General features: G+C 38.3%; 1 protein-coding gene across 40 annotated transcripts in view; it reads left to right on the top strand.

The window, feature by feature from the left end:
• GALK2 (galactokinase 2) overlaps positions 1–17,548 on the top strand; it is a 254,112-nt gene that overhangs the window by 115,934 nt on the left and 120,630 nt on the right. For 34 of the 40 annotated variants that reach the window (XR_014811515.1, XM_084970528.1, XM_084970518.1 and 31 more), the window contains one exon: positions 3,753–3,963. Coding sequence is in view for 39 of the 40 variants with exons in the window: in XM_084970528.1 (XP_084826654.1) it covers positions 3,753–3,963 (211 nt within the window). In the remaining variant the exon portion in view is untranslated. Of the gene's footprint in view, positions 1–3,752; positions 3,964–6,869; positions 16,932–17,548 lie in introns of those variants that run through there. The other 6 variants (XM_084970586.1, XM_084970588.1, XM_084970589.1 and 3 more) reach the window with 1 other exon arrangement.

Genomic DNA, 17,548 nt, shown 5'->3' with positions numbered 1-17,548 from the left:
AAATAAGTACCCCCCCCCCCTCACACACACACACACACACCAAGTATGCACAGTAAAAACAGTTAAGTATGATCCCATTGTATCAGACTATGTGTAGGTATGCAAAAGGAATGCATATAAAATGTATAATAATATGGTTACCTGCTGGGAGATAGTGGTTATCTCATTGGGATGATTATAGATAAGTTATTTTATGTTGTAATTGTTGTTAAACTTCAAATTGTCATGTATTTTTTTTCAAATTAAAAAAATAAGTATGTGTGATTTATAGAACCAGAAACAATAACAGTGCAACTGCTTTTGTTGTGCAGAATGCAACTTGTCAAAGAAGGGATTAGAAATGTTATTCTTTGCTGACCTGGTAAGGAGAAAAAATTGCTGCTTTCCCTGTTGATTTGCTAACCCTGCAAAATGTGATGAGAAAGTCAGAGAGAGTTGGATTCTGACAGACATGCTCCTGAGGGAGGGTCCACATCTTTGCACTCTCCTCCCACGCCCTCTTATTAGAAGCCCCAGTGACCCTCTCTGACAGGATGTTTTCTAGCTGCAGCAGAGTGCTGAGTTTGCACTGGGACGTATACAAGTCTAGGGAGCTAAGCCCCTTGGAATCAGCCCCTTACCAATGATAAGATTTAGTGGCTCCATATCTGATCTTTCTTGCCTAGGAGTAGGACACATCCGAGCTTTATACACACAGGTCCTGGAGGGCCCAGCAGGTCCAGGTTCACCTCCCAAGTCATTGCACCTCGCATTGGCTTCTCTTCTTGTCTCATTTTCTACCCCTCTACTGACACTTCTTGGCATCACCCTCCCCCACCAAATACTTGTCTCAGGGCCTGATTCCAAGAGAAACCAGCCTAAGGTAGGATCCTAGCACTATTTATCTGCCTCTTACCATGACTGTGGACAGAGTATTCTCAGCCTGTTTTTTCCACAGAGCATCAGCCAGGCTCAGGAATCTTCCAGGTACGGTGTCTGATAAACACCCGATGTTCACAGTGGTGAACAGAAAGTGGTGGATGTTGACTGAGAACCACTTTCTCTTCTATCCCCAGCCTGCTGCTGAGTGAGGAACTGGTCACAGAATGATCTTGACCCCTAGCCCTGCTTCACAAATGTGAAGTAGACCAGGCACCAGGGCTGTGAGCAGCAGATTCTCTCTTGAAGGTCTGTCTTTGGGCAGCAGATCTTACCCACCCACTTCGCTCATCTGCAAGTCATCTTTCTGTTTCCTGAGCCAAATTTCAAAGGGCTTATGTGGCTTTCCTCTTTTACTCCCACAGTGTAGTGCTCTCTTCAGAGACGGCTGTGCAGCTGTCGTTGAGGGCATGTGGTAGATTTCATCCTTAATTGAAATACACACCAAATTGCCTGTGTGGACCCTCTTGCTGAGAGTTAAGGGGACCCAAGTGTGAACTGGGGTATCTATCACTGGAGTGAATGTTGGTGCCTCTGTTCATAGAACAAAAGCATAAAGGGAGGCTGCCTTTGAACACAACTTTATGGGCCTCAGGAATCCCTTAAAGACTTTGTGCCCACACAATCCTGGGCCAGTTTCCTGGGGTCAGGGGCCTGAGGCAGTGGGACTTGTTCAAGCCTGGCCAGGGATCTGGGATGAGATGCGTTTATTGAAATGTTCTTAGGAAGAGAGCACTCTCACCACTGCGAGCCCATTCTTTGTTTTTTCTCCTTTACCTTATTTTATTTTTTTATTTTAAATTTTTTGTCTTTTTAGGGCCACACTCACGGTATATGGAGGTTCCCAGGCTAGGGGTCAAATCAGAGCTGTAGTTGCTGGCCTACACCACAACCACAGTAACACGGGATCCAAGCCAAGTCTGTGACCTGCACCACAGCTCATGGCAATGCCAGACCCTTAACCCACTGAGCAAGGCCACAGATCGAACCTGTATCCTCATGGATATTAGTCGGGTTCATTAACCACTGAGCCATGATGGGAATGGCTACCTTCTTATTTTAGAAGGAACCCATTTATCAAAGTTTTAAAACACTGGACTATTCACTTCCAACACAAATCTTAGTTTGTGTTTAGAAACACATTTCTAAGACTTGAGTGCTGCTTTTCACCAATATGAGAAGTGTGACATAGATATCAATGATAGCCCATTGAGAATGTGACTGTGGGTCCCAGGTTCAATTTCCAACTCAGTTCTTACTAGTTAGGTGACTTTGGGCAAGTCACTCTCATCTCTTAAATAGAGTAATAATACCTATCTCATAGAGTTGTCAAAGATGAAGAGTGTATTTTTAATCATACAGCACAATACAAGTGTGAATTATTTCTGTTAGCTTTATTGCTTATCTCAGTTGGATTTGGGTCTCTGTTTCAAGAAGGCATCATTCTAGGAGATCATTCATTTCTGTATAAAACAAATATATTGTATGGTTTTCTTTTTTGTGTGTCCTTATAAGTTTTCTCAAGTTTTTTTTTTTTTTTTGGAATACATTGGAATATGGACCATGAATGAATAAGTTAAATGAATGAATGAATGAGTCAGTCTATGGAAGTGTCAAGCCTGCAGTGCTAATAAACATTAACTAAATGTGCTAAGCAAACAAGGTCAGAAGAAAGATCTTAGCTTATGCCCTTGTTTTAAAAATGGCACCATGTTCTGTGAAATAATTGAACAGAAAAATTTAATTGTATTGTCTCTTTCCTCAGTTCTGCTTTAAAATCATTAACTCCTTTCAAATGTAAGAGCCAGAGTTTTAAAGAGAAGATTAATGAATATAAGAAAACTGTGATTAACATTCTTCAGAAGTGAGTGGCCCCGACCAAAGTACAATGGTCTTTTGGTAAATCCTGCTTCCTGTCAAAAAGAAAGAAAATCAAATCATCCGCATAATAGAAGAATAAATCAGATGCACATTTCCCTCTCTTTTGCCTGCTTCTTTTTGCTGTTTGCCCTGTCCACACCTGTGATCCTCATATCCTGAGAATGAATTTTATAGACCTCAGGGTGAGAGGTATTTTCAGTTTTGACTGTCACCTGCTCTGAAGGGCTAAGTCAGAGGTTGAGGAGAAGGAGGGACACATATTCTAGACTGCAGTTACCATGAGTGGACCTAGTTACAAAGTTTGTTTTATTCCTAACCCTCTCCAGTGTGTTGAGGGAGTGCCTCAGGATGCATTTGGAAGTGAAACTCTTTTCTTGAGGGTAGAGAAACATATAGCTCTACTACTACAAAGACCTAACAGAGTGGTTTTTTTATGAGGTCACCAGTGAGGTTTTCATTTAAAATCTGGGACATGACTCCAAATGCCCAGATACTTAAATTCATTAGCCATTTCAAAGAGGCATGTGGTAAACAGGAAGTGCTCTAATGAAATTGGGCCTATGATGTCTATCTCAGGACCCAATTCAGGTGAGATTGCAGTAGTTCTCTGTGGACTTTACTGAGAGTGGTGTATTAAGGATGAACTGAATAGAGATAAAAGAACAAAATTATTCTAAGAAATAGTCCTGAGGGAAAGTGGTGAGAGGCAAAAAAAAATCAGTGGGGGATTAGTTTTCTTAGAAAAAATACTTAACTAGTCTGTGAGTGTCATACAAGCATGTTTAATATGAAACATCTGAGCTCAACGTGCACTTTTAGGCATTGGTGGGAAATGTAGATAGGCTGAATGAAAAAAAAAAAAAAGCTTGAAGTTGAATTTGGTTCGTTCAAATAGTGCATACATATCAATTTCTGAAATGGAAACTGACCATTCTCTTGGTTTGAACTTGCAGCTCCTGGCGAAGCACAGAAGCTTGCAGTGGGACAAAGTGCTGCGGCTGGAGGAGGTGCAGGCCAAACTCGGGGTCAGTTTGGAAGAAATGCTGTTGATCACAGAGGATACGCTTCACCCTGAGCCCTATAGCCCTGAGGAGGTCTGCCAGTGTCTGGGAATCAGCCTGCAGGAACTCAAGACCCAAATCCTGAGTCCAAACACTCAAGATGGTGAGTCTGCTGGAGAAAGCCAGGTTGTGGGTTGTTCCCTCACTCAGAGCTGGAAAGTTTCCAATGTCCGCAGGGATTTCACTGATCCTGAAGCATGCTTGAAGTAATTTGGAGAGCGTGTGTGTGTGTGTATTGGCAAACTTAATTATCTAGATTCCTGGAGTTCTCATCGTGGCCCAGTGGTAATTAATCCGACTAGTATCCATGAGGACGCAGGTTTGATCCCTGGCCTTGCTCAGTGGGTTAAGGATCCGACGTTGCCATGAGCTGTGGTGTAGGTCGAAGACATGGCTTGGATTCTGAGTTGCTGTGGCTGTGGTGTAGGCTGACAGCTGCAACTCAGATTTGACCCCCAGCACCTCCATATGCCACGGGTACAGCCCTAAAAAAAAGACAAAAAAATTATCTAGATTTTTGACTTCATTAAATTCATTCATTCATTAATCAGACATTTCCTATTCTGCTCTATGCCAGGTTTTCTGGCTAGGCAAACGTGAGTAATACACGCTTCCTGCCCTTAAGAAGTTCACAATTCATTAAGCTTCTCTTTTCATGCTTTTTTCAATATCCATTTTTCTCTGATTATGATATTACTTATGTAAAAAGATCTATGTTAGAGCAGTGCTCATGAGTGCTATAGAACAACATTCTGGAATACTAGGAGGTCTTCACTGCTTAGGCTCAGACCTATGGCCCACTTAAGTGTGGAAGCCTTTTCTGTTCGCCTGCTGATTTCAAGTAATATTATTTTTATACTGATAACAGCAGATACCTGAGATGGAGGCCATGTAAGAGTTGGAGGTACAGAGGGAGCTTTGGAGTAGTTTATCTTCTTAGAAGTAAAGGTTGTCTCTTTGTGGGAAGTCAGTGCTGGGGGCAGGGTCATCTAGCTAAGATTCAACAGCCTCTTGAGGTAGAGTTGAGGGGTGGGAGTTTAGCACAAAGATCAGCCTTGGAGCCCCATTTCCATCCCATTCATTTCAATTCTACCTCTGGTTATTGAGTGCCTATAGTGGATTTGCTGGTCAAATAATGTCTTAAAGGCTGCAGCTGCTGATAGCTTTAAGATAAGATGAGGGAATCATTTGAGGGCAAGAAGATGGTTTTGGTTTCCAACATTGTTAGATCTGATTTAATTTGATGGACATTTATTGAATTTCTAAATGAACAAACTGGCCTACAGACCTAATCAGACTTGCCATCTGTTTTTGTAAAAGAAGCTCTTGCTGGAACACAGCTATATGGGTTATGGCTGCTTTTGCACTGCAGTGGGAGAGCTGAGTAGTTGTGACTGAGTATGAATAGCCCACAAAACCTAAAATATTTACCATCTGGCCCTTGGCAGAGAAAGTTTGTTGCTACTACTCTAGAAAGGCTATAGACCAAATGGTCTATACTGTCCAAGATCCCTGGGGCTTCTTCACTTAGTAGGTTTGTGAATGGATTTGCAAGTTCTTAACCTTTCTGTTACCTCAGTTTTACCATGAAATTGGCCTCTTAGGAGCCCTCCCCACCAAAAAAATTACTCTGTGTAATGTGCTAAGAACAATGCTTGGTCAGGGGGTGCTCATACATGTCAGCTACTTTTATTATTTCTCTTCCCTCTCCTGCCCCTCCTCTAGGCTCTGAGGCTATGCATTGGGAACACATAGGGTTTGATGCTCAAGGAGTTGATGAAGTAATGGTGGAAACAGATTAAGAAAAAACTGATCCAGTGTAGAGTAATGAGTGCAGCGAGAGAGGTGTTCTTGGGTCTAGGGAGACCAGAAAAGAAAGGAGTGAGAGTTGGCTTGACTTAGGAGGCAGCAACCAGACAAAAGTTAGAAAATAAATAGAATTTTCCTAGGTAGGAGTTCCCGTTGTGGCTCAGTGGTTAACGAATCCGACTAGGAACCATGAGGTTGCGGGTTTGATCCCTGGCCTTGCTCAGTGGGTTGAGGATCTGGCATTGCTGTGAGCTGTAGTGTAGGTCGCAGACGTGGCTCGGATCCTGCGTTGCTGTGGCTCTGGCGTAGGCTGGCAGCTATAGCTCTGATTCGACCCCTAGCCTGGAACCTCCATATGCTGCGGGAGCGGCCCAAGAAAAGGCAAAAAGACCAAAAAACAAAAAACAAAAAAATGAAAGAATTTTCCTAGGTAGACAGGCAGTCAGACTTCCAGGCAGACAAAACAGCAGGTAAAGAGGCATAAGAGAGGATTATAAATCCAGAGAAGTACAGATAGTTGAGTGTTTTTTGAAAACAGTGTTCATAGTGGTGAGTGATATATCAGGTTGAATTTGTAGGTAGGCCCATATCACCAATGCCTTGTGAAATACTGTGTGTATTTATTTTATGGACAATGGGGAATGAATAAATGTTTATTGAATGAAGAAGTTGGGGTGGGCCATTGGATAGGGAGGGCTTCCAGGGGAATAGCCTTTATTCTTTGACTTAAGACATTGTCCCAGTTCTTTAATTCAGCAAATATATGCATTAACTTCACTAGGCTGGGTATTCTGCTGGATAATGGGATACAGAGATAGGCAGGACATGATCTCCACCTTATAGTGACCTAGTGTCTAATGGAGGAGGGTGCCACACAGCAGGCCCAGTAAATAACACCCACTGTAATAAAGTGTGTATCAAGAGTCCTGAGAGTGAGAAGGGGAGAGTGATCAAATGCCTGGAGAATGTGTCTTGAATTTGAGCTGGATCTTAAAAGAAAGTTATGGACTCCCAGGCCAAAAGGGGTAACAGGCCATTCAGGGCAAGGAGTAGAGGCCAGTAGAGGCTGGACAAAGACAGAGACACAAGTGGGGTATTTGAAAATATGTATCAGGAGGTGTTGTGTACAGTATGAGTTGGATGCCAAAAATGACTAAAGGGATGCTAATTAGGGGACTATTGTTCTACCCTCCTTCACAGAAAGGCCTCAAACAGGACATTGTTGATGGATAGCTCAATGGGTAGATTCTGAAGACCATGAAGGATGGAATTGATGGTTGCCTGTATCTAGAAAGGAAGAGAAGGAGGGAGGAACTAAAAGGAAGAAGAGAAGAAATAGAAGCTAAGGATGGCTGAAGTATGCTTGGTGGGAAAGTTTGGGAATTATGGTGTGGGAAATGATGTTGGAAGCAAGATGATGAGTTTATATAAATAACTGAATTTGTCTGGTGATAAGGCAAGGCATCTAAATAGAGATACAGAATAGGTGAAGACCCCAATTATACAATTAGAATTTGGAGTTTTTGGTGAAGAGGCCAAGAAACCTTAATAGACATTGAGAATATTCACTGTCAGATGATCTTAAAGCAATCTTTTCATGGTGTCATTTAGTTCAGAAACCTTAAGAGTCTAACCATTACTTCATTGCCTGAACTCCTGAACATGGATGTTAAGTTTCTCCTCAGTTTGCCCTTAACTCTGTTCTGTCCTGTCTCCCACTTGAGCCCATACATGCCCATTTGGACAGTGTTGTCCTGGCTGAACCATTCCACTCACTAATTGCTTCTTGGTCTCACCTCTGGACCTTTAAATCCTAAACATCACTGCTCTTTCTTCTTTTCTGAAACACAATTCTTACCTATTTTAAAAGCTCAATGTAATCCTTTTCATATCTGACCTCTGTTTTCTTTTTCTGTATCCTCATTGTTCCTTTTTCTCTGTATCAGTGTTCCTTTTTTCTCTGCATCTTGCCTTTCCTCCCCTTCTTTTTTTTTTTTTTAATAAACGTTGTTGGAAATAAATTAATTTCCCAGACAACCTTGGAAAACACAAAAGATAATTTGCCAAATATAGGACCTGCATTGCTATTTATGTATATATTTAAGTTTTATTCCCCCAAAGAATAATGATTTCATTGTTGTTGTAAAAATGATGAATACTTAATGTTACCACTTTATCTAAAATAACCTCCCCACTGGCCCACTTGCATCACTTTCTATAATTTGCTTAGGTTTTGTGCGTACTCAGTAAACCTATGTTGGATGAATGAATCCATTTTATCATTCTGTCATTTTCAAAAGATTCCCCCTTTTGCTTTTAGAGTAAATTTTAAAAAAATCTATGGACATAAATTAGTCTGTGGGATTCTAGAGTCTCCTAGATTTATGTCATTTGATTTACTTTCAGAATCCAGCCATCTAATCTCAGCCAAATTTCCTGCTAAATTCTCTTGGCACTCAGCTGAAATTTTAGAAATCAAATCCCTTTATATCTTGCCTTGTTTCCTTCTGAATTTGTGTTTTGGTTGGTCTAAGACCTTAAGTAAATGCTTCTGGAACCCGTTAGGAAATGCGATTCTTACTGAATATGGTATTGTACTTAGATTGTATGAATGGAGGCATAGATGACAGATGCCTCCAGCAGGGGACCCAGGAGGGTGCCCCCATCCCTTTATTCCAGGTGCCTACACTTTGACTACACTTAGTTTTGACTTGGACTAATTTTCCCATCATGGAAATCCATGACTTTCTCAAGTGGATATGGAATCTAATGTTCTCTTTCTGCCTAAATTCCTTTGTTTCTTTACCTGGCTATGAGTGTGAGTTGGGAGATGTTGACCTTGAGATGAGAGTGTAGACAGAGATGTCTACAATCAAACTGGGGCTTGCAGCCTCTGCTAAACCAGCCAGACTTCCAAACAGCTATGCTATTTTCTCTTTCCAAATTTCTAAAAAATTATATTTCGAAATGATCAGAGGCCATTCAAATTAAACACACATACACACACAGAGAAAAATCCTCAAATCCTTATCACTTTTTAGAATGGCTACAATCCATCACTAGGGACTGGTTAGGAAAAATTTAAGGATTATTTGTCAGGCCTTGGCCCACAGATAGGGATTATCTAAGAGTGTGGTATAATGTCTGAGTTTCTAGAAGCTCAGGGACCAGACTGATTTGGGAGGGATGTTCCCTAAGGTGTCACCCCAGGAGAAAGGTAAAGCTGTGTACAGAGCCAGGAGAGATGGGCACATGTATCTAGCACAGTGATAAATGAAGAACACTCCTTGGAGGATAAACAGAGTCCACGAGGGACTAAATGGAAACTGAGGCTGAGAATGAGTTGGGTGGTTTGGGTGCTAGTTTAAGAAAGGAGAGAGTTATTGTGCTCCAGGTTGGCGTGGCCCTGCTGCTTAGATGCAGCTGCCGGGCTAGACACGAATCTCTTTGCTTGGATTACCCACTTTGCCTGTGACCATATGCTGACATAGTGCTGCCTGGTTGCTGACTAATTTGTTTGGATCCTGTAATTTCCAAAGTCACGAGCAATAATCACGGCGTTGAGCAAGTATAAGACAGTGGCATACACTTTTTTTTTTTAATAATTTTTTTAAATTTTCCCACTGTACAGCAAGGGGGTCAGGTTATCCTTACATGTATACATTACAATTACATTTTCCCCCCACCCTTTCTTCTGTTGCAACATGAGTATCTAGACAAAGTTCTCAATGCTGCTCAGCAGGATCTCCTTGTAAATCTATTCTAAGTTGTGTCTGATAAGCCCAAGCTCCTCAGCCATAAAAAAGAATGACATAATGCCATTTGCAGCAACATGGATGGAACTAGAGAATCTCATACTGAGTGAAATGAGCCAGAAAGACAAAGACAAATACCATATGATATCACTTATAACTGGAATCTAATATCCAGCACAAATGAACATCTCCTCAGAAAAGAAAATCATGGACTTGGCATACACTGTTCTTTAGGAAGACATCTAGAGTTAAAAAAAAAGCCAAAAAACTTATTTAGTTTATGGTTTGCACATTACGCTTCACCCACGTCATCTGATTTGAATCTCACAACAAGCCTGGAGCACATGTTATCTTCATTTCACAGAGGAGAAAACTTGAGGTCAGAGAGTAATGTTTAGTTACAAAACTAGAGAGGTAGTAAGTGCTGTAGCCAGATTCCAAATCCCAGTCTTTTGACTTAATCCAGTGCTCTTATCACAGTTCCTTTTTATCTCAGTGTAAGAATAAGCTGGCCTTAGCGATGCTGTACCAAGTAAGGGAGATAATATCAGATTTTGACTTTGCTTGGCTATGACTTTTTCTTGAAACTAAAGAAGGTGATGAAAATAGATTATTTTGTGGTTAATGCATTTCCTTTTGGCTATTTTCCATTCTGGTGCTTTTGCCTGAGAAGATATAAAGCCATGTGGCATCTGGTTGCTTGCTTAATTTAAGGAGCAAACTCAAATTGGCAAGAATGTGAATGAGCTCTTGTATCACAGAAGAGCCATGAGAAGTGCTGTGGAATTTTCTCTTTGGATAAAAGTGTAGCCCTCATAAGTTGTCTCAGTTAAGTCTAAGAGTAATTTATTTTTCCTCTAATGGAGAAGTGTAAAGGTACTTTACAATGTAAAAGGAGTCAGTCAGGAATTTCAGTTTCCAATTATGTGTTCTCAGTATTAAGGAAATTGATTTTAAAAATACCTTGTAAGATATCAGGTGCCTAAATTCTCTGATTTCAATACATTTGATTGTTGTTCTTATAAGAATATTGAAGAAAAGTTTTCTACAAAGAGCCTAGAAGAAACTCCACAGGAAATTAGAAATCTTTAGAGAGTTTACAGATATTGGTTGAGCAAAAATCCTTAAAATCTGTGTGATGGACTTCTAATAAGGCCAAATAAAAATAAGTCCTTTTGTCTTTTGTTTCTGTTTTTACAAGATAACAGATTCTTGAAATCCTCTTGTGGTGCAGTGGGTTAAGGATCTGCTTTGTCACTGCAGTGGCTCGGATTCGATCTGTAGCCTTGGAACCCCTGGCAGGGCCAAAGGAAAAAAAGATAACAAATTCTTATGAAAGAAAATATAAAAGAATAAATCAAATACTTATTTTTGTTATGTGCACAAGATATGCTTTAAGTTGTTTTGGAAGACAAGAGTGGGGAAGATTTGTTTTCATGTAGTTCTTTTTCTTTTCCCTCTGCCTGGCTTCTCCCTTTTGCTTCTAAGCTCCTGTTGACTTCTCAGCTGTCTGGCCACAGAGGGCAGGATCACACCATGAGTAAAGCTTCTTTAATTTCTAGGAAGAAATGGGCTGAACTATATCCCAGACACTTGGGGATGATGCCTTCTTCCTGGGTTTTCCTCTTCCTCTTTCAGATGTGTGTATTAGTCTTTGGTGCACTTTGCCTCTTCAAATATTTAAGGAACTGAGAATGAATACAAACATAACACTATTAAGTATGATTTTAAAGACAGAGCATCTTGAAACTCTCAACTTCTGTAGGAAAAGCCCCATAGTGGTGTGTGGGAATGACATACACAACTGTGTTGTGTGCTGTGTACCAGTCCATACTTGAGCCACTCATGGGTAGGCCAGAGCTCAGAATCTCCCTCTTATCCTACAAGGCTAATAGTACTAGCCCTGTTTTTGGTTGCTGCAGCCATTCTAAAGCCACAAAAGCCAGAGAATTCTGGAATTTTTATATGTTTGTGTGAGAGTTTTTGTTTTTATTTTTTTAAATAAACCACCTAAGGTACCTTACTAGTTCCCTCATTGACTGAGTTGAATAAAATCTTTAAAATGTGTTTACTTTTATTTATTTTTTTTGGTTAAACTAGCTTTAAAAATTTTTGAAATTTTATATTGAGGTATAGTTGATTTACAGTGTCGTGTTAATTTCAGGTGTATAGCAAAAGTGATTCAATTCTACATATATATCTGTTCTTCTTCAGATTCCTTTCTCCTGTAGATTATTACAGAATATTGAATAGAGTTATCTGTGCTGTACAGTAGTTCCTTGTTGATTATCTATTTTTTGTATAGTAGTTTATATATGTTAATCCCAACCTCCTAATTTATCCCTCCCCACCTCCCCCATTTTTTCCTCTTTGGTAACCATAAGTTTGATTTCAAAGTCTGTTAGTCCGTTTCTGTTTTATAAATAGGTTCATTTGTATCATTTATTTAGATTCCACATATAAGTGATATTACATGACATTTGTCATTCTCTATCTGACTTCTCTTAGTATGATAATTTCCAGGTCCATCCATCTTGCTGCAAATGGCGTTATTTCATTCCTTTTTATGGCTTAATAGTATTCCATTGTATATATGTACCACATCTTCTTTATCCACTCCTCTGTTGATAGATGTTTAGGTTGTGTCCATTTCTTAGTTATTGTCTATAGTGCCATAATGAATGTTGGGGTGCCTGTATCTTTTCAAATTAGGGTTTTCTTCAGATAGATGCTCAGGCATTGGATTGTTTGATCATATGGTAGTTCTATTGTTTTATTTTTTATTTTTTTGGTAGGCAGTACATGGAAGTTCCTAGGCCAGGGATTGAACCTGTGCCACAACAGCAACCCAAGCCATTGCAGTGTCAATGCCAGGGCCTTAACCCATTGTACCAAAAGGGAGCTCCCTATTTTTAGTTTTTAAAGGAAACTCTATACAGTTCTCCATAGTGGTTATATCAATTTATACTCCCACCAACAATGTAGGAAGGTTCCCTTTTCTCCACACCCTCTCCAGCATTTATCACTTGTAGACTTACTGATAATGGCTATTCTGTGAGGTTATACCTCATTGTAGTTTTGTCATTGTCATTTCTCTAAAATTAGTAGTTTTATCATTGTCATTTATCTAAAATTAGTGGTGTTGAGCATCTTTTCATGTGGTTTTTGGCCATCTGCGTGTCTTCTTTGGAGACATGTCTAGATCTTCTACCCATTTTTTGATTGAGTTGTTTGTATTTTTGGTAAAGAGCTGCATGAACTGTTTGTATATATTAGAGATTGATCCCTTGTTGGTTGCTTCATTTGCAGATTTTCTCCCATCATGTATGTTGTCTTTTCTGTTTTTTTTTTTCAAAAAATTTTTTATGATTTACTTTGGTGTGTAAAACTTGTAAGTTTAATTAGGTCCCAGTTTATTTATTTTTTTATTTCCATTACTCTATGAGACAGACCTAAAAAGATATTGCTGAGATTTATGTCAAAGAGTGTTCTTCTACCTGTTTTCCTCTTGGAGTTTTGTAGTATCTGGTCTTACATTTTGGCCTTTAATCCATTTTGAGTTTATTTTTGTGGTATTAGAGAATATTCTAATTTCATTCTTTTACATGCAGTTGTCGGTTTTCTCAGTACCGTCTTTTCTCTGTTGTATATTCTTGCTTCCTTTGTTGTAGATTAATTGACCATAGGTGCCTGGGTATACTTTCTATCTTGTTTCATTGATCTATAAGTCTGTTTTTGTGCCAGTAACATACTATTTTGTTGACTGTAGCTTTGTAGTATAGTCTGAAGTCAGGGAGGGTGATTCTTCTAGCTCTGTTTGTCTTTCATAGCAGGATTGCTTTGTCTATTTGGGGTCTTTGGTGTTTATATACAAATTTTTTTTGGTCTTTTTGTCTCTTTAGGGCTGTACCCATGGCATATGGAGGTTCCCAGGCTAGGGGTCACATCAGAGCTGCAGCTGGTGGCCTATGCCACAGCCACAGCAACATGGGATCTGAGCCGCATCTGCAACCTACACCACAGCTCATGGCAGAGCCAGATCCTTAACCCACTAAGCAAGGCCAGGGATTGAACCTGCGTCTTCATGGATGCTAGTTGGGTTCGTTAACTGCTGAGCCATGACAGGAACTCCTCCATACAAATTTTTAAATGTTTTGTTCTAGTTCTATGAAGATGCTACAGGTGATTTGATAGGGATTACACTGAAACTGTGGATTGCCTTGGGTAGTATAGTCATTTTGACAATAGTGATTCTTCAAATCCAAGAACATGATATATCTTCCATCTGTTTGTGTCATCTTTGATTTTTTTCATCAGCATCTTATAGTTTTTGGAGAAAAGGTGTTTTGCATACTTAGGTAGGTTTATTCCTAGGTATTTTATTCTTTTTGATTTAATGATAAATGGGATTGTTTCCTTTTCTAATCTTTTGTTGTTAGTGTATAGAAATGCAAGAGATTTCTGTATATTCATTTTGTATCCTGAAACTTTACCAAATTCATTGATGAGCTTTAGTAGTTTTCTGTGGCATCTTTAGGGTTTTCTATCTATAGTATCATTTCATTTGCAAACAGTGACAGTTTTACTTCTTTTCTAATTTGGATTCCTTTTATTTCTTTTTCTTCTGATCACTGTGCTAAGACCTCTAGAACTATGTTGAATAAAAGTGGTGAGAGTGGACATCCTTCTCCTGTTCCTGAGCTGAGAAAAAATTCTTTCAGCATTTCACTGTTGTATGTTCATTGTGGTTTTATCATATATGTCCTTTATTATGTTGAGGTAGGTTCCCTCTGTGCCCACTTTCTGGAGAATTTTTGTCATAAATGGATGTTGACTTTTGTCAAAAGCTTTCTCTGCATCTATTGGGATGATTATATGGTTTTCTTCTTCTTTATGACTTTTATTTATTAGTGTGGTGTATCACACTGATTGATTTGCAGATATTGAAAAGTTCTTGCATCCCTGGGATAAATTCCCCTTGGTCATGGTACTTGATCCTTTTAATGTGTGGTTGGATTTGGTTTACTAATATTTTTTTGAGGATTTGTGCATCTATGTTCATCAGTAATATTGGACTGTAATTTTCTTTTTGTGTGTGATGCTTTTGTCAGGTTTTACTATGAGGGTGATGCTGGCTTCATAGAGTGAGTTCAGAAATGTTTCTTCCTCTGCAATTTTTGGATAGTTTCAGAAGAATGAGTTTTAACTCTTCTCTAAATCTTGGGTAGAATTTACCTGTGAAGTCATCTAGTCCTCGACTTGTTTGTTGGGAGTTTTTAAAAAATTACTGATTCAATATCATTACTGGTAATTGGCCTGATCATATTTTATATTTCTTCCTGGTTCAGTCTTGGGAGATGGTCCCTTTCTAAGAATTCGTCTATTTCTTCTAGGATGTCTATTTTATTGGTGTGTAATTGCTCATAGTAGTCTCCATGATCCTTTGTATTTTTGTGGCTTTGGTCGTAACTTCTTTTCCATTTTTTATTTTATTGATTTGGGCCCCCTCTCTTTTTTCTTGATGAGGCTGGCTGAAGTTTTATCAATTTGTTTATCTTTTCAGAGAACCAGCATTAATTTCATTGTTCTTTTCTATTTTTTAGTCTCCATTTCATTTATTTATGATCCTTATGATTTCTTTCCTTCTACTAACTTTGGATTTTGTTTGTTCTTTCTCTAATTGCTTGAAGTGTAAGGTTAATTGTTTATTTGAGATTTTTCTGGTTTTCTGATATAAGCTTGAATTGCTCTAAATTTCCCTCTTAGAACTACTTTTGCTAGAGTTCCCTTGTGGCTCAGTGCATTAATGATCTGGCATTGTTATTGCTGTGGCTCGGGTCACTGCTGTGGCATGGGTTAGATCTCTGGCCAGAAACCTCTGCATGAATGTGACCAAAAAGAATAAAAATAAACTTCCCTATCTTAGGAAAGGAACCACTCACTTAGATCCAAGAAGCACAACGAGTACCATATAAAATAAACCCAAAGAGGAATAACCGAGACACATACTAATCAAAGTGACCAAAATTAAAGACAAAGAGAAAATATTGAAAGCAGCTAGGGAATAGAAACAAATAACATACAAGGGAACCCTGATAAGGTTATCAGCAGATTTTTCAGCAGAAACTGCAGGCCAGAAGGGAGTGGCATGACATACTTAACGTGATGAAAGGACAAAACCTCCAACTGAGATTACTCTACCCAGCAAGGCTCTCATTCAGATTTGAAGGAGAAAGCAAAACCTTCACAGATAAGCAAAAGCTAAGATAATTCAGCAACACTAAACCAGCTTTAAAACAAACATTAAAGTAACTTCTCTAGGCAGAAAAGAAAAGACAGCAACAGGAAACAAAAATTCCACAAATGACAAGGCTCACCAGTAAAGGTATGTATACAGTAAAGATATGAAATCATCCATGCACAATTATACCACCAAAATCAGAATTCATGAGAAGAGGTGGGTACAAATGCAGGACACTGGAGATGCACTTGCAATTAATAGAACAACTTAAAACAATCTCATATACATATAGACTCTTATATCAAAACTTCAGAATAACTGCAATCTAAAAATCTACAATTGATACACAAACAAGGAATCTCTGGAGAGGAAATATATCTCATAGTAAATAAGTGCATAATCCACCATGAAAGGGGTCATTTGACATCATTCTTGGAATGCTGAAGTCTTCTTAGATCTGATTCTGATTTCCTCTCCATCAAGAATTTATGATAATTATAATTAAATAACACAACTGTACAATTAAATAATACAGTTCTACAATTGTATTATTAATAACCATTTCTCTCCATGGTACAATGTAAGGTCTATAATGTCTTGTTTATCACATCACCTAGACTGTGTAATGCCTATATTGAAGAATCAATAAGATGTAACAAATTGTGAGGACATATTTATATAGTTACACTGTTTTTTAACCAATTTATGCATTTTATATTTTACCTATTTTCAGAGGTTATATTATTTTTGTTATTCTTACCAGTTAAGTTATTCTTTTTATTATGCTATATAAAATATTTAATGGTATATAAGGCTTTCTTCTTTATAAATTTTAGTTGCATAATATTACAAGGAGATCCTGCTGAATAGCATTGAGAACTATGTCTAGATACTCATGTTGCAACAGAAGAAAGGGTGGGGGAAAAACTGTAATTGTAATGCATACATGTAAGGATAACCTGACCCCCTTGCTGTACAGTGGGAAAATTAAAAAAAAAAACAATTTTAATATAATGCTAATTTTTAAAGAAAAATTGAAATGTAATAGATAATACTAAATAGTAAAGATGAAAGCCATACAAAATTGGATAAAGTATAGAATAAATTTCCTGTTTGTCTCAGCATATCTTCCATTCCACTTCTCTAGAGGGAGTCACTTAATCTGTTTCTTAAGATCCATGATATAATAATCTGTGTGAATGTAATTGTGTTTAAATGTATGTATTTTATTCTGTAAAAAAAATAAAAATAAAATTTCAAAAAAAAGAACTTCTAAATTAGAAACTGTGTACCTCTTTCTACCCATACAAGTTGGTTTCCAATTTTTTTCCATGTGAGTTAGCAGAAGTGAGTTACTATACATGTATCTAGTGATTTTTGCAGGTTGTTGCCAAGTATCAATAGTAATGATAACAAAAATTATGATCTATTGTATCTGTATAGACATTCAGGTTTTTAATTTTTATTTATTTATTCATTATGCTGTTCCTCTGGTATGTGGAAGTTCCCAGGCCAGGGATTGAACCTGTGCATAACAGTGACCCAATCCACTGCAGTAACAATGCTGGATCCTTAACCTGCTGTGCTGCAATGGAATTCCAATGTTTTTTTAAAAATTGAAGTATTGTTGCTGTACAATATTATATAAGTACAGGTGTACAATATAGTGATTCACAATTTGTAAAGGTTATACTCCATGTACAGTTATTATAAAATATTGACCATATTCCTTGTGTTTTACAGTATATCCTTATAGCTTATTTTATACCTAATAGTATGTACCTTTTAATTTCCTACCCTTCTATTGCCCCCTTTTCCCTCTCTACACTGGTAGCCAGTAGTTTTTTCTCTATATCTGTGAGTTGTCTTCTTTTTTCTCTAAT

This window comes from Sus scrofa, chromosome 1 (genome assembly GCF_054392235.1).
Source record: "Sus scrofa isolate SSC_HxYL_T2T_F1_AM1 chromosome 1, Sscrofa_HxYL_maternal_Yorkshire_Landrace_v2.0, whole genome shotgun sequence".
NCBI classification, from domain to species: domain Eukaryota; kingdom Metazoa; phylum Chordata; class Mammalia; order Artiodactyla; family Suidae; genus Sus; species Sus scrofa.
This window is presented reverse-complemented; position numbering and strand designations above follow the sequence as displayed.